We start from the raw sequence: 17795 nt of genomic DNA on the forward strand, positions 1-17795 counted from the left end.
TTCGAATTTTTTTCATACTTCTGAAGAATACATGATACTAAGTAATCATTCCTTATGCCTCTGTCCTCCCATTCCCTAGAAACCACCAATTTCCTTGCTGTACCTAGAAAGTTATCTATTTTGGGTATTTCAAACAAAAGGGTCCATACGACATATGACCTTTGTGTCAGGCTTCCTTCACTCAGTGAGATGCTTTCGAAGTTCACCCTTATTGCAGCACTTGTCAGAACTTGATTCTTGTTTCCGGCTGAGTAACATTCCTTTGCAGGTCTTGTTTATGACAACTGTGGCAGATGACACCACTCTTATGGCAGAAAGTGAAGAAGAACTAAAGAGCCTCTTGGTGAAAGTGAAAGAGGAGAGTGAAAAAGCTGGCTTAAAACTCAGCATTTACAGAACTAAGATCATGGCATCTGGTCCCATCGCTTCACGGCAAATAGATGGGGAAACAATGGAAACAGTGACAGACTTTATTTTGGGGGGCTCCAAAATCACTGCAGATGGTGACTGCAGCCATGAAATTAAAACACACTTGTTCCTTAGAAGAAAAGCTATGACCAGCCTAGACAGCATATTAAAAAGCAGAGACATTACTTTGCCTCTAGTCAAAGCTATGGTTTTTCCAGTAGTCACGCCTGCATGTGAGAGTTGGACCATAAAGAAAGCTGAGCACTGAAGAATTGATGTTTTTGAACTGTGGTGTTGGAGAAGACTCTTGAGAGTCCCTTGGACTGCAATTTGATCAAACCAGTCAATCGTAAAGGAGATCAACCCTGAATATTCATTAGAAGGACTGATGCTGAAGCTGAAACTCCAATCCTTTGGCCACCTGATGCGAAGAACTGACTCATTGGAAAAGACCCTGATGCTGGGAAAGATTGAACGCAGGAGGAGAAGGGGACGACAGAGGATGAGATGGTTGGATGGCATCACCGACTCAATGGACATGAGTTTGAGCAAGCTCCGGGAGTTGGTGATGGACAGAGAGACCCGGTGTGCTGCAGTCCATGGGGTCACAAACAGTTGAATGTGACTGAGCAACTGAACTGAACTGAACCACAATTTGTTTATCCATTCATCTGCTGATGGACATTTGGGCCGTGCCCAGAAGTAGAACTGTTGAATCATACTATAATTCTACGTTTACTATTCTAAGGGCTCACCATACCGTTCTCCACGGTGGCTATACCATTTCACATTTCCGTGTGCAGTGCACAAGGGTGTCGATTTCTCCATATCCTCACAAAACTTGTTATTTCGTCTTGTTTTTTCACATAGCAATACTAATAGGAATGAAGTGGTATCTCATGGGTTTTGATTTGCTTTTCCCTAATGATTACTGATGTTGAGAACATTTCTATGAATGTGTTGGCCATTTGTACAGTTTTTATTCTTTGAGAAATATCTCTTTAAGTACTTTGTCCATTTTTATATGGTTATCTTATACTGTTGAGATGCAGGAGCTCTTTATGAATTTTGGATACTAGCCCCTTATCATATACACAGCTTGCGAAACTTCTCTCCCATTCCTTGGGTTGCCTTTTCACTTTGTATAACAGCGCCCTCTGATGCACAAAAGTTTAAAATTTTAAATAGCCCATTTTTTCCTTTTCTTACTCAGGATTACGGTATCAAACCTAAGAATCCTTTGCCAAATCTGAGGTTATGAATCTGAGACTACAATGTTTTCTTCTAAGAGTTTTATAGTTTAAGTTCTTGTCTTCAAGTCTTTATCCATTTGGAGGTAATTTCTTATCTTTTTTCTTTTTTGTGGCCATGCCCCATAGCATATGGATCCTGTTTCCCCAACTGGGGATCAAACGCACGCCCCCTGCAGTGCAAGTGTGGAGTCTTAGCCGGGGAAGTCCCCAGCTAATTTCATATGTGGTGAAAGTAGAGTCAACTTCACTTTTCTTTGCATGCGGGTATCCAGCGCCATTTGTTGGAAGGATTATCTTTCCTAACTAAATGGTTTCAGCAGCCTTGTTAGAAATCTTTTGACCATGTCTATGAGGATTTATTTCTAGTCTCAACTCTGTTCCTTCAGTTTGGATCTATGCCAGTATAATACTGTTTTGATTTATTGAAGTTTTGGTGTCAGTTTTTAAATCACAAAGTATGAGGCCTCCTATCTTGTCATTGGGTTCTTTGCACTTAATTCTTTAAAGTCTCCCTTACAGTAACGGCTGGGTTATGCTGAGTGCACAGCAAAGCACGTATATGAGAGGGAGCAGAGGCGCCTGGGAGACTTAGGGCTCAGACGCTTGGGCCCCTCTCCCAAAGACCCCAGTACAGTAAGTCTTAGAAGGGACCCAGGAAGCTGAATCCTAACAAGTGCTCAGGTGACGCTTAAGTCGTGGGTCTCTGGACCACACAGGGACCTAGAGGGTGTCATCCAGCCTCACTGATACACCGATCACTGACGACAGCAAGCTCACATCTCCAGCCAGAGGCCCCCACGCGCCTCCACTCCCTCCCGCCCGCCGCCTGCAGCTCCCCAGCCTTCCGACTGGGGAGTGTCATTCACCGCCTCACCCCAGCAAACCCCGGAACACAGCTCTCTTTCCCCTTTTCCTCTCATGCCCATGTTCAGTCGCCAGCCACGTAACCTCTGCCTGTACAGGGCGGCCCCCGTCCACCAGCTTCCTCCACACCCTCCCTTCTCCAGCTGTTACTCCCAGTCAGCTCCTGGCCACACACAGCCTCTCCCGACCAGAAGCCAGAGTGACGCCAAGCAGATGATATCACTGTGCACAGTCTCCCAGAGGCTTCTGCTGACTTGTAATAAAATCCACTCACAGCGACGTGGCCCGCTGACACCTCCAGCCTGACCCCATGAGTTTCCTGAACCTCATCGGGCACAGGCAGGCTGGCTGGAGTGCTGGTGCTCATATCTTGCCACCACGGCGCAAGTCCTTCTAGCTGAGAACCGAGGGACAGTGCCCCACAGAAACGTAAAACCCTTTCCACAGACGTAAAGGCAGGCCCACAGGAGCTCCTTACTCAGTGGGTCCTCTCAGGATTAACGTGGTCCTCATCTCCAGGGAAACAAGGACCGTCAACATGGAATCAGCTTGCATGCATCATGGGTCAAAATCAGATGTCAGCAAGAGAGCAGGGGGACTCAAGTTGGTCTGAGACAGGCAGACGTGGCAGTGGGGTGTGCACAGGGTCCGGGACTCACCAGAAAGGAGCAGAGGAAGATGAAGGAGACGAAGTAGAAGTAGGCGAAGTCACTCCCGCACTCCGTGGCGTTGGCGAGCTCGTCACAGGCCCGACTGCTGAGGCAGGACAGCATGATCTCATGCCAGGCCTCCCCGGTGGCACTCCTGAGAGGAGGGCAGAGCGTGAGGCCAGGAGGGAAGGCCCGGGACTGGCCAGGAAGGAAGCCCAGGAATTCAGGAGAACTGCGTTCCCTCCCACAGGGACCCTGCACAGGTGTTAGGCCTGGCGACAGATGCTGATTCTTAGAAAGAAACCTCTGGCATTAGACTTCCAAGCTGCTGCTAAGTGGGAAAGCACGTGTTACAGGAAAGAGATCTCGGCACCGAGGTCAGCACCATGGTGAGCTCCCTCCGTGGCCTCTGATCTCCTCCCCAGCGTGCGCCACCTAGTCCTCCTGGATTCAGGACACAGTGACTCCATCCTTCCCAGTACTCAGGCCAAAGACACGGGAGTCATCCTTGCCTCCTCTCTCTCACCACATCTTGACCTGCCTTCAAAACCAGCCAGGCTCTTACTATCCCTACCTCCCCGGGCTGAGCAACGACCACTTCTGAGCTGCAGCAACAACTCCTTAACTGGACACTCCCCGCTCAGCAGCCCAGATCAGATCAAAGGCCTCCCCGAGGACCCCCTACCTGACTGCCCAGAGCTCTGCGGACCTGCAGCTGCCTTTTCCCTGACCTTATCCCCTACCACGGTCCCCATCCACTCTGCTGCAGCCACCCCTGCCCCTACTGTTTCTTGAACACACCAAGAACCCTCGACCCTGAGCAGCCACTACAGAAGCCCGCCTGTGTGGCCTTTCGCTCCTGTGCGTGAAGCCAGCACAGGGGCCAGATGTGCACCAGACTTGCAGGGGGCCCAGCATGCCGCCGTGTGGTCAGTCCTGGGCAGAATCTGGGTCCACTCCCCACTGACAATGGCCGGCTCAGCCTGTGCCAGGCCTGAATGATGAGGGTGCCCATGTGGTGAGGAAGGAACAGAGGTCTTTGAGATCAAAGGTTTAAAATCAAGGCTGGCTTCATATCTTTTGTCACACAAAGCAGGATATTAACAAACAAAGAAATGAAGTGGATGTAAGAGCTAAAGTCCAGAGAAATGACACTACTCGGGGAAGTGTCAGCCTAAGGATGCTGTTTATCTGATGCAAAGAGTGAGTCAGAAACTCTCTCCAGGCAGCTCAGTGAAGCAGGCCTGGGCTGAGCTCACCCTCCAAAAAATGAACTCCCACACCCCCCAAATACATCTGCATAGGGTCAGCTGCGCTGGGTGTCCCCAAAAGTGGAGCAGGGAAACCTCAGGAAGGGGTGTGCTGTTTATTGATTAACTAAATATTAATTTATTATGAGGCCCCTCATCATCAATTATTAAAGAGAGCACACTTCCCCCCTCCCTGAGGATCACAGTGACTGAAGGAGACATAGTCGACCCTCTGGGCTCTACCCAGGAGTGCCTTCTTACGTCAAGGTGGTGGACAGCCACAGTCCACGTGTGTCCATGCCTGAGAGCAATGGCTGGGGGGCCATCCCCCATACAGCTCTGCAGGGAGGCCTCTGAGCTGACACAAGTCTGTGCTCCTCAAGGCCCTGCCCTGGTGCGCCCCTTGACTGCACCCGGGAGCCGTGGGAACTGCAGCTGCTGCGAGCAATGGAGGCGGATGGAGCTGCCCTCAGATCCACATGTCTGGCCGGTTGGTCCCTTGGGCCACTGAGCAGGTGCACCCTGTCGATAGCAGCTCTCTGCTGCCCGCTTTTCCTGATCCCAGAGATCCCCGAAATCACTAAGGCGAGCTGATGGGAAGCTTGGGGATGGCACACCAAGAAAGTCTCTTTCGACACCTGTCCTTCAAAACCTCACTGGGCAGCAGAGACAAGGCAGGCAAGCCAGCCTGGCCCGGGGGTCTCAGACCGACTGCCTCGGGGGCCTCCCTTCAGGCCCAGGGGCCTCCCTTCAGGCCCAGGAGCCATTAAGGAAGGACAAGCGGAAAGGGAGGAGAAACTGGGAAGGCCCACCGCAGAGAAGCCAGTATGACCAGGAGCGGCGGGCTGGGTCCATCCTGAATGAAGGGCCCCTGAGCCTGGACCCACCTCCACCTCCCACAACACACCTGAAGAGCAACATCAAGGCCTGAAGAAACGTCCGAAAGTTATTGTGACGGTTGATGCTGGTGTCGTCGTCCAGAGCGATGTTTCCAAACACCTGCAGTGGAGGAGAAGGCAGCCAGCGCTGCAGGCCAGTGCACTGGCCTGCAGGAGCCGTGGCCAGGCAATGGACTGCGGGCGTGCGCGTGGGGATGGGCCAGGACTGCCCTCACCCGGAGACCCCGACCAGAGCAGCCACTACTGCTGCTGCGGCTACAGGGTCAGGGTGTCTGGCTCCAGCAGCATCTGCATTTCTTTCCAGGGAAGGGAAAACCTCTGGGAAGTCTAACATGCCACTGTCCCACAGCCCAGTTTGCGCAGGCTCTGGCTCTGAGCCTGTCCAGGATCAAACAGCATGACCAGTCAACAGTGGGGCCCGGAGCTAAGCTTAGGTGGCTCTGCTAGACAAAAGGAGGGAGTCATTTTAAAATTCACTCTCTCATCAATGACCCCAAAACAGTAATTATACTGGTATTCTGACAGATCACTTGAAAGTTCTTTTTTAACACTTCTGTGCAAACACCACAATGGGCTTTGTACCCGTTTTAATTTCTTTCTTTCATGGTTAGAAATGCAGATGAGCCCCTCACTCTGAGCAGCTTCGAATCTGGAATCCAGCTTAAGATTTATGAATTATCATATATCCATCAGAAGCAAAGATCACTGGGCTATGTTTTTGTATGTCCATAGACCAAAGCAAGAAAAACATGTATTTGTTTTAAATAACATCGGATCTCAGTAAATTTCAAGCAAGAGAACTTTCAATCTCTGAAAATAGAGTTTAAAAACCGGCTTTCAGCTAACCTTTAAGACACTGCCTCCTCCCACCACAAATTAACATTTGAGACCACCTCCCATGCCTACATCCTTCAGAAGTGCTCCTGGGCAAAAGGCACGACCAGCTGCTGCAGCGCAGGCCACCTGGGCCATGCGGATGTGCTCAAACACTCCACACTGTGCGGGCCCAGCACCCAAGCAACCGTGCCCACCGGTGCCCTGACACAGACCAGCAGGATTCCACACAAGAGCAGGGCTGCGCATCTGTCCACAGAGGGTGGCAATGCCTGGCCTCAGCCACAGAATAGTCTTCCTAAGAATTAAGTTCACAAAGTGCTTAGACTGGCACCTGGCTCACAGAAACACTGCTAAGTGCCAACCGGCCCCTGCTGTCACGTGGCGGCCCTGCACACACCCACCTGCATGCCGATGATGGCATAGATGAAGAACAGCATGGCGATGAGCAGGCACACGTAGGGCAGGGCCTGCAGAGACACAGGGAGGGCGGCTCAGCACCCGGGGAGCCACCCGGCCCCTGCCTGCACCACGTCTGGAGAGCGGACGCTGGCTGGGCCTCCGGGCGGCACCAGCCTCGGCTGACTACAGACCCAGCCCCACTGACCACCAAGCCCCTTCACCGAGCGCCCATCATCTTCGTTTACAGATCAAGTCGTGAAAGCCACTTCAGCCCTTTGTGAGCGTAAACAAGATACTCTCTGTAAACCTGGAAGTGTCCTTACAAACTGTCACAGGAACCGCGGGGGCCACACCCACCCTGCTCTTCCCAAGGAGCGTGCCTGGGCAGTGGGGCTGAAGCTCCCCCACCGCACAGCGCGGGAGAGGCCAGGCCCCGCCCGGCCACGCCCAGCCTCACCTTGAAGGACTGGACGAAGGTCCAGAGTAGGATGCGGATGGTGTAGCCTTGGCGGAGCAGCTTGATGAGTCGGGCGGCACGGAAAAGGCGGAGGAAGCTGAGGTTGATGAAGTTGTTCTGCAGGGCAAAGAGGTTGCGCTCTGACCTTCAGAAACCAGCCTCCCGCAGGCACAGGGAGGCTGCTCCCCACCCACCTCCCCGAGCCACTGTGCCCCGAAGAAAAGCAGGTGAAGAGAGAGACTGCCCCACAGTCTAAGCAGCAATCAGCCACCAGAAAATCTTCCAGAGGGAAAGCTTGTCATTGCAAACAACTTCTCATGCAGCAAATCAGAGACATTCCCTCCACAGGGAGGGACAGAGAAGTCCTGTGAAGCAGCTCCCTGCTGCCAGGTGGAACGGGAGGCCGCCCGCAGCCAGGCCTCCGACGCTGACCGCCTCTTGCAGGACACGGCTGAGCAGCCCAGGGACTGGGCGGGGCTGCCTCTCCTCAGACTCGGTGGCCATGCCCTTGTCTCCCACACGCCAGCAAGGCCCTGCCACCCGGGGCCCAGCAGAGGGGCAGACACATCCTCTGGGGCCAGGCAGGGACCTGCAGACAAGTGCTGGCAGCAGGTGTAGGTGGTGGCAGCCCTGCTGCTGCCACCCGAGAAGCCCCCTCCGTAGCCCCCAGACCGGCCTCTGCTCCAGAGAACCCAAGATGTCTCGCAGCATGCCCTCAACCAGAGGGTCTGAAGTCAAGCAAAAGCAAACCAATAATCTCTGGACTCCACAGATGACCCGGGAGTAACGCTTCCACCCTGACCCAAGGGCACCTGAATCCCTGGCACATCCCTTTCAGGGCGCCCGGCTCTGGGCAGTGTCCCTGAGTAGAAAAGGGTGCTCAGGGGCACGGGGGGCTTCCTGCCCTGCCTGCTTAGAGACCAGGTGCCCTCTTCTGCCCACCCACACGCAGCCTGAGAGCAGCTTCCTCACACTTTGCTGTTATAAAATATGCAAGCAGCTCAGGCTAGACACATTGTGTGGCCAGATTCAGTGGTCAGACACAGAAAAGAGAGCAGGTGTTGGATGAGGCAGCAGCAACGGCGAGCGCATGCGGGAGGTGCCAGGGCCTAGGAGGAGCGGCGTCCTACTCCAGGGCTGCCCATCTGACCTTGGCTGGGACGAGGCGTCCGTCAGGGGACAGGCCTCACTCCACCCCTTGCTTGCCTCATCTCAGGGGCTGGCTTCTTTACTTCCACCCGGGACTCTGGACTGTCTGCTGGTGAGGGACATAAGCTACTCTCGGGGGTGGTGCCGAGTTTTAGGCAATGCCACAGGGGGACAGGGCAGTTCGCAGGCACAGAAGGGCTGACTGTGGCCCAGATCAGCAAGAAGGCAGAGTGGACCTCGGGACGTGATCCTGGAGGGTGTTCTCATCTGCCTGCAGCTCCCTCACTAGCTTGTGCTGGGGAAAGAGACCCTCAGGGCAGACAGGGTAGATGAGATACATCCACACTCTCTATCTGAGTCCCCTGGGCCTTGAGGACTCTCAGGTGAGCCAGCGCTCTCAGGAGGTTGGAAGGGGGACTGTTTACGGTGTCAGGGAGCCCTCTGTACAAGACAGTGAAGCACAGCAAGGGCGAGGGGCTGCCTCCTCAGGCTTCTTCACTTTGAAACCACCTGCACACGTGGCTCTGGAGGGGCCAGGGCAAAAGCACTTTGCTCAGGCAATCGGCACGACAAGATGATTCCCTGAAAATACTGGGAGGAAATAGTCTTCTGGGTAATAAAGAAGGGACGGGTACCAGAGCAGACAGACGAAGGTGCTGTCCATCCAAGTCCCTGGACTCAGAGCTCAGCCACGTAAGACTTCCCACTGACACCCAGGCGCCACCCATCCTCCCAGACTTTCTCCTCGGGGCTCCAGTGGGCACCTCGGAGAGGGCGGGGTTGCCCACAGACAGACAGCCCTGGAGAGTCATGAAGGAGGGTGGTGAGGCAGCTACAGATGCCGCAAGCAGGGTGACGGCCTGAGCGCAGCATGGCTGCACCCAGAGCACGAGCCGCCAGACACCACCAAGCGGGCCGCATGCTGGGCAGTGGGGGCAGCGAGCACACGGCGGCCTCCCCATGGCTGAGCACGGTCACCCCTGGCCTCAGCCAACCCCCTGGAGGTGGACACAGCCTTCCCCATCCCCCAGAGTCCACGGTTTCCGTTGTACCCTGGAGTAGACACACCTGCTTTCACGTCAGGCCCCCCCTTATCACCCCTGCCTCTGAGCTGGAAAGGTCAATGCTGCACCCCTCAACGCAGCAGCTGCTTTACACTGAGGGGGACACTGGTCCCCAGCTCCACTGAGTGCCTGCTTCCTCCTCCCCACGATGGCGGTGTTAGGACGTCACGCCTGGGGGTGAGGAATCATCGAGAAAACTGAGATGGGAGCCACAAAGACAAGTGGGCCCCAGGCCAAGGCCCTCACCTCCTGTGTCCAAGCACATCACTGTGTCTGGGCAGACTCACAGCAGAACAAGGGGCTCCCCCTCAGGCTGTGCGCACGTGCCGGGGGCCCCACATGTGCTGGGGAGGAGGTGCAGCCGCACGGGGAACAAGCTGCTTTCCTACTCAGCTTCGTTCTCGAGGGGACTGATGATGGGGGAGACAGGAGGAGAGACAGAGAGAAAAGGAGTAAGCCCGAGGGGCCTGCTCCACTCAGCCAGGGCCTGACGACGCCAGCAGAGCCCGTGCTAAAGATGCAGCCTGGCACTTCTGCGGCTTAAAAGTCTTTCTCTTAAAACTCAAGCTTTTCTGCTCCGATTGTGAACCGCTTCACCACACTCACTTTCTGTTCAGGAAACTGAAATATCTGCTCTTTGCATGACCTTCCAGCCGAGGCCTCGGCTCCAGCATCTCCACGCTCCCTCAGATTTTCCTGAGACCGGAAGGAGGCACCGTCCACACCACTTGCACGGGCTCCACACAAGCTCGCTGACCAGGGCACACGGGAATCCACGGTGCTGGATGGAGGCCCAGCTCTCCGCTGCCTCCTGGGGCAAAGGCCCTCTTCCTACTCAGTCAGGACAATCCCCCAAGGCTCATGCCCCCCAGCCAGGCCTCCACGGAAGGTCTGTCCAGGAAGGACCCGACAGGAGACCTCGTCAGAGGTGGACCCAAGCCCACCTGGTCTGCTGGCCAACAGAGGTAGACAGAAGGGAGATGGCTACGCGGCAGAAACCGTGGACTTTACGGGGAGCAGGTCCACCCTCGCATCCAGCAAGCCCCCAGCTCTGACTCTGTCTCAACACTTACCTGCCTCCCACTCAGAAGCCCCTATCTCCTCCCTTGGCCCAAGGCCAGTTCCTGTGATCAAGTGGCCCCTGAGGGCCCTCAGAAGGCCCTGCTGGACCCAGGAGCCAGGGAGAGCGAGCTAGAGGCCAGAGGGGGCGGGTACAGCTGGGCTCTGAGCACAGGAGGGCGGCGGTGAGGGTGACAGGAAGCAGAGGAAAAGGACAGCAGTGCAAGCAAACCAGAGAGCTTCAAGAACTGTATAAGTCACGAAACCAACCGTTTCCTATACGTGATGTTTTCATGGATGGATATTTGCGTGTTATTTACAAATTGGGATGTTTGAGCAGCAGGCGCGCAACATACAGACGGAGACATGGTTTTCGCATTGTATGTTGGTTGGGTGGCGTGAGTCAGCAGGTAGGTTAGGGTAAATCAAGAACAAAAACAGAAAACAAAAGAGAAAATGAGTCATCAACACAAGCGGAAACTCAAACTCTGAATACTTCACTGGAAAATTTTAGGATTTTGGTAAACTGCATATTTTGCTTAAAATGAACCAAATCAAAACACGTTTGAAATCTGTAGGTTACGCAGACAGAGGCGTCATTTGCATTTGTTTGTAATGCAAATCCAAAGATGACTCACAGACACTTATTTTTTTATTCCAGGCAAAGAAATCAATGTCAGTTTCACGCTGGTCTGGAGCACTCTCTCTATGCGGCCCTGGTTCTTAAGGCTGTTGTTCTATGTGACTTTAAGTTGGGGGTGGCAACTGACACTCATATTTTTGCCTCAGGAAAAAAAAGTGCGTCCACAAAGTAACAAATGAAGTGACTACAAATGGAGAAAGGAAAACAACACGGAAATCCACAGGGTGGCTTGCTTTCATCTTTCCTCCTCCAGGCAGAACAGCAAGAAGACGGCCCTCGGAAATCAGCAGCAGCTGGGCAGCTGAGCTTTGAGACCAGGCGGATTCTGAGCACTCCCACCAGACCTGCTGAGTGTGCAGGATTGAGGGAGGCTGCCCTGGAGGGTCTCGAGCATCTGCAAGCTGCCCCTCAAGTGTCCAGCAGCTGCAGGGCCTCTCTCTGGAGAGGCATCCCTGGGAGACAGCACGTCTATGACACTAGCCGCCTGAGCCACCACCCACTGCTGATGAGGCACACACGCGCCCAAGCCCCGGGGCTGTGCCCTTGCAGCTGGAAGCCCAGTGTTTGGATCCTTTTTTGCAGGAGGATAAAGATTCCTGTGTCCAGGGAAGCAGAGCGCCCGTCAAAAACCACACGGGGGAACCGTTTCTGAGTGGGAAGCCCACACACAGTGGACGGGTGGCACTCAGACCGTACTGCAAGGCCAACGGCTGGCAAAACAAACAACCTTGACTTTTTTGTTAAAATGGCAGCTCTCAGCTTTCAGCCTGAATCATTAACTTCTCAAAACCATGAAACACCTCATGTAAACAAAAGAATATGTGTAATTATATACATACACACACACATTTTAAATAAAGGTAACAGATCATCCATATATTCATCGTCCAGCTCAAGAACTAGAACGGCCCCGTTACTCTGAAAGCCCTCCCTGTCTCTCTCCTCCCCAGATGCGGTTGTGCTCAGTCACTCAGCTGTGTCTGGCTCCGCGATCCCCGGGGACTGTAGCCCACCAGCCTCCTCTGTCCCTGGGGATTCTCCAGGACGGAATACTGGAGTGGGTTGCCATGCCCTCCTCCACCAGATGTAGTAACTACACTTAATTGTTGTTAATAATTGCTTTTCTGTACTGTTTTAGCCCAAACTCTTAAAATGTGCTATACTTGTCTTTCCCTAACTCTGTGATGGGATTAGACTGTGTGTAGCTCCTCGGGCTCAGGCGAGCTTAGGCTCTGGCCCTGAGCAAACACCGATTTGAGGGGCACCCTCTCGATGAGGGCGTCCTGAGCAAACACCGATTTGAGGGGCACCCTCTCGATGAGGGCGTCCTGAGCAAACACCGATTTGAGGGGCACCCTCTCGATGAGGGCGTCCTGAGCAAACACCGATTTGAGGGGCACCCTCTCGATGAGGGCGTCCTGAGCAAACACCGATTTGAGGGGCACCCTCTCGATGAGGGCGTCACCCACTGCGTCAGCACACCACTTCTGCTGCTACTGCTGCTGCAGACACTGCCATGAGCTCAGGCACCCTGCACACCTGCACCCCGGAGGGTGTAGCTACAGACATGCCCGACCTTCCCAGACACCCAGCAGCAGCGTCCACATCCTCACCCACCGCTGGCAACGTCGGAAGTTCTGTTTGACAAACCGTAGGTGTGAAAGGGCATCTCGGTGCCATTTCACTTTGTATTTCTTTGATTACAAATAAGGTTGAGCATCTTTCCATGGCCATTTATGTCTTCTGTTCTGTAAGACGCCCAACTATACCTTCGGCTCACAGAAGTGCCTTGCACACACTCTGGACACTAACCTCCACCGGAGTCTGCAAGGCCTCTGCCCTCCAGCCCTGGTCCCTATGTGTGGGTCTCACACTCTCTGCTCCTGTGGATCTCATACCATCCCATCTCACAGGCTCACAATTCCCAGGCTTACACTATTGGCCCGAGTCTCCTCTAGCTGCCCACGGACGACTCCAGGGTGGGCAGCCGGACCGAACCCTAACATGGATAAAGTGCAGCCGGACCGTCCTCAGAAAACCTGTTCCTCACAATTTTCTCCCTTTTCAATGAAAGACCGACCACTTCTCCAAGCGCTCAGATAAAAATTCTGATGCCATCCTTGCTTCATCCCTCACACTCCCATCTGACTCATCTACAGCTCCACCTTGAAATTACACCCAGAACTTGACCATGTCTCACTGCACCCCAGCCCCCCAGCTCCACTCTTGGCTCATGGCAGTAATGCTGGGCCACAGACAATCCAGTTGTCAGAGCTGATATCTTTGTTCCTGAAAGCTTTCCCAGGCCTAACATCAATAAATGATGAGTTGTTATTCAATCACTAAGTCATATCCAACTCTTTGCCACCCCATGGACAGCAGCCTGCCAGGCTCTTCTGTCCATGGGACTTTCCAGGCAAGAATACTGGAGTCGGTTGCCATTTTCTTCTCCAGGGACTCTTCCTGGGATTGAACCCGGGCCTCCTTCACTGGGAGGTAGATTCGTCACCACTGAGCCATCAGGGAAGCCCAATATAGAGTGGTTCTTTGGCCCCTCTACCTGTGGCAGACAATGCCTGGTGGGGATGCCCAGGGATAGAACAGTAGCTAACCTGCCAGCACCTTCCACGAGCTGCCCACCTTCCTTCCCACTCGCTTCCAGATAACAACTTGAACCACACCCTTGTCTCAGGTCTGTTTCTAGGACAACCCAGCTAAAACAGCCTCTGCGTGCACCTGCACACACTTCTCGACAGAGCCACCAGGGCTGTGGTCTTAAAAGCCAGATCGTGTCGCTCCTCACGAAACCCTCCGAGTCCTCCCGTCTCACTCAGAAGAAAAGCCAAGCTCTACCGACTGCACAGCCTTCCCTGTGCAGCCCCCGTGCCCACCCCCTCAGCCCTGCGGGGGCCTCTGCTGCCCCCAGCTCGGATCGGCTCTGCTTCCTCGTGAGCCCAGCTCGCTGCCTGGAGCCGCGCCTCAGCGACACACGAGCACCCAGTCCTCACGCCCTCTGCTCTGTCTCCCCCCCAGTCACTGACACTGTGTGTCCTGCCCACTAGGATGAAACAGGAGTTTCATCTGTCCCAGCACTTAGGACAGTGCTGAGCACACGACAGGCACCGCACAAAGCCCTTAGCACACACACATGCAGGAGTGTGATGTGACTATGCTTTCCCTGCTCATGGACTGGCATTCCTCCTTTTGAGAAACAAAACCTTTATTTTATACAATTTTTTCCAGTTATGGCTGGTACTTTGCATATATTTTGCTTAACAAATCATCACCATCTCAAGGCCTTAGAGGTAATCGCTTGCATCTCCCTCTAAGACTCTTAAAGTCTTGTCTCTTACGTTTAAGTTTTTTCGTCCATTTGCATATTTTTGTGAATGGTATGAACCAAGATCCAATCTCTCTTTTCCCCTGTGTTGTTCATCAGTTACGCCCACAGGGAGTCACACACCAAGTTTCCAAACACAACTGAGTGTGTGTCCAGGCTCTTGAGCTATTCCTATGCCAACACCACACTGTTTTAATTGCTACAACTTTCCAGGAGGTCTCCTCACTGTCAGGAGCAGCCTCCCCACCACAGCCCCCCAGCAGCACCTTCTTCTCAAGTATCCTGGCCATTTGTGAGCCTTTCTTTTTCTTATAAATGTTAAAAACAACTTGCCAAATTGCACAAAAAGAGACAAACAAAAGGAAAAGCAAAATAACTGGCACTTTTACTGAAACTGCATTGAGTCTGTAGATCAACTGGGGAAAACTGTCATCTCTATGACACTGACACTTCTTATTAACGTGACGTACGACTCCATCTATTCAGGCCTTCTTTAACACCTGTCAGTAAAGTTTGATAATTCTGCACAAAGAGATCCTGCACACACACCTTGTTAGGGTTAGCGTCGGGAGTGCTGACGTTATAACGAAATGCAATACGCTCTCTTGAGCAATCTCACACGCGATTAGTTTTAGATCACCCTAGGTTTCATCCACAGACGGTACGCCATCTTTGACTGATGGCAGTTTACTTAGTCCTCTTCTGAAACTTAAATATTCACTTTATTTTTTCTGTCTTATTCATTCGGTAAGTATCTATGAATATCTGCCAACTGTCAGGTACTATTTTAAGCACTGGAATCAGCAATGAGCAAAACAGACAGAAATCTGTTCTTACGAGCTGACATCCAGCTTACTGGACTGTTGGCGTGTCGGTCAGTGGACATCCAGCTTACTGGACTGTTGGTGTACTGGTCAGTGGACACCTAGCTTACTGGACTGTTGGCGTGTTCATCAGTGGACACCCAGCTTACTGGACTGTTGGCGTGTTCGTCAGTGGACACCCAGCTTACTGGACTGTTGGCATGTTCGTCAGTGGACACCCAGCTTACTGGACTGTTGGCGTATCGGTCAGTGGACACCCAGCTTACTGGACTGTTGGCGTGTTCGTCAGTGGACACCCAGCTTACTGGACTGTTGGCGTGTTCGTCAGTGGACACCCAGCTTACTGGACTGTTGGCGTATCGGTCAGTGGACACCCAGCTTACTGGACTGTTGGCGTGTTGGTCAGTGGACACCCAGCTTACTGGACTGTTGGCGTGTTCGTCAGTGGACACCCAGCTTACTGGACTGTTGGCGTGTTGGTCAATGTTGAAAAGAAGTAGTGGTCACAGACATCACTGTCCTTTTCTGATTTTAATGGGAATTCTTTCCAAATTTCACCACCGTAGATACTTGCATAGGACTTTTTGGTAAATGCTCTTCATCAAGTTAACACATGCTAATAATTTTCATCATGAATAAAATCTGAATTTTATTGAGAATCTTTTCTGCATACTGTGAGAGGCTTATTAACAGAGTCCTTTGACCTGTTCATGTAAATTACAGTGATAGACTTTCTGTTGTGGAATCTGGTGTTCCTGGGATAAACCTGATTGCACTTCTTCCTGGACACTGCGGGATCTGGCTTGCTTACATGCTGTTTTGAATTTAAATCTATGTTAATGAGTGAGTATGGATTATGATCTTCCTTTCTTACACTCTTTTTAAAATTTTTGATGTCAAGATTCAAGGCATTGTATGATGTAGCCTCATACAACTAGTTAGGAAATGTTCCCTCTTCTACTCTCTAGAACATATTTAGGATTAAAATGGTCTTTCCCCATGTTTTAGGGGGAAATTTAGTGTACAAGACCCAGTGGTGTGAGCCATGACCGAGCATGGACCCCAAGGTTGGACCTCACACCTCCAACTCTTGGAAGACTTCTGTGGGTCCTGGAGATAGCATGCACAACTAAAGAAAGACTGCTGTTTCCCATTTATCAGGTGACTCAAAGCTCCTGGGTTTCAGAGCAAGAGGAGGCTCTCTAGCAGGTCCACACTGCAGCGTCGCGAGCCTGCCACTCGGGCCACAAGCCCCAGCAGGCCCCATGGTGCTAGGGATATCTGTGGTAGATAAACACCTGTGTGGGGCCCTCAGAGCCCCCACATGAGAGTCAATATAGTCACCTAGGCTCCTGGAGCAAAGATTCATGTCATCTGCAGAGACGTCATGCCTGGCTACAAGGTCCTACAGAGGCTGTCTGACCACGAGACACCGTATCTATGGCACCAAAGTTGCCCTCACGAGCCATGTGCTGCAGGCCCAGCAACCGCCCAGGGCACAGTGGACACGCCACATCTGGGGCCACACGGGTGCAAGTCTAGAGGCCACAGTCGCGTGACAGGAAGGCCCAGCCCAGCCTCCCGCCTCTGTCACACACGTCTCTTCTCAGGGCACCCTTTCCCAGCACGTCGTGGGATGGTCACTAAAACTGGGCAGTAACACGCAAAACCTGGTCATGGAGGGACGGGCTTGATATACTAGTACACACCTCAGCAGAGCCCCAGGCAGGGCCACCCAAGAGGCAGTGTGAGGCAGGGCTCTGAGTGGTGTGCCCAGTCTACCATGGCGTGTGTGGTATGTGCGTGTGTGCGTGTGTGCGTGTGTGTGTGTGGGAAGGAGGTGTCTGTGATAAGGCAAGGACTCCAGCTTGCTCAGGCCTCTGGAGGGAACAAGGTTTGGGGCAGAGGCACCGGCTGGACCTGGGAACGGACACTATGTGTCATGTGCCAACATCCACCCCGGCACCCCCAGCCACAGAGGCACTAAACCCCATGCGCCTTGGATGCGGTGGCCGACAGGTGTCAGCAGGGCCCGTCACCAGCCCCCACTCGCACGGCAGACCCACAAAGGCAGGGACTGAGACAGCTCGGGGGCAGGCTGTGCCTGGGCCCAACAGCCAGGCTCCTCCTCAGCAAGGCTAATACAGCCACGGCCGCTACTGAACACCTGCCCGTTACAAGCAGAGGCCACCTCCAGGCCCCTGAGGAGAGCTGTACTTGGCACTGCCAGCAGTCACTTGGTGGGAAACTTTCACCTGGAAACAGCAGTGACGGGTCTCAACAGGGACCACTCGCATCTCGGGTCAGGCCTGCCTTGGCTGATGCACTAGCGTCAGAGACGCACCAGAACGAGACTCCACAGGACATCCACCCGGAGGAGAAAGGGGGGCCAACAGGGCGAGAGGCCCAGGACCTGCTAGCACGCCAGCCTCCACATCGCTCGGGTGTCGGCCAGGTGGAATGCTGGGACAGCCTCTTGCAGGCACAGAAAAGACACTGGGATGGTGGGGCTGCCCTTCAAGAAGAAAGGATGGCCGACAGATATACCGGGTGCCCAACCCGAAAAAATGCGTGGATTTAGGAAACAAGGAGCCAAAGCAGAGGTGGCCCCTGTCACCCGCAGGAGCCCAGCGGGGCTTTGCGCCACCATCCCACAAACTCAAGTGAGGCACATCTAGGGGCCCTGACTTGAACAGGCG

At 53.3% G+C, this 17795-nt stretch overlaps 1 protein-coding gene across 2 annotated transcripts in view; it reads right to left on the reverse strand.

Moving 5' to 3' along the window:
* The window catches only part of CACNA1B (calcium voltage-gated channel subunit alpha1 B), a 207706-nt gene that overhangs the window by 21102 nt on the left and 168809 nt on the right, over positions 1–17795 (reverse strand). For both annotated transcript variants that reach the window (XM_068979402.1, XM_068979411.1), the window contains exons 32-36: positions 10560–10565; positions 7018–7134; positions 6563–6628; positions 5333–5424; positions 3185–3329 (exon numbers count right to left, since the gene is read on the reverse strand). In XM_068979402.1, the coding sequence (XP_068835503.1) occupies positions 3185–3329; positions 5333–5424; positions 6563–6628; positions 7018–7134; positions 10560–10565 (426 nt within the window). The remainder of the gene's footprint in view (positions 1–3184; positions 3330–5332; positions 5425–6562; positions 6629–7017; positions 7135–10559; positions 10566–17795) is intronic.

This window comes from Capricornis sumatraensis, chromosome 1 (genome assembly GCF_032405125.1).
Source record: "Capricornis sumatraensis isolate serow.1 chromosome 1, serow.2, whole genome shotgun sequence".
In the NCBI taxonomy this organism is placed as follows: Eukaryota; Metazoa; Chordata; class Mammalia; order Artiodactyla; family Bovidae; genus Capricornis; species Capricornis sumatraensis.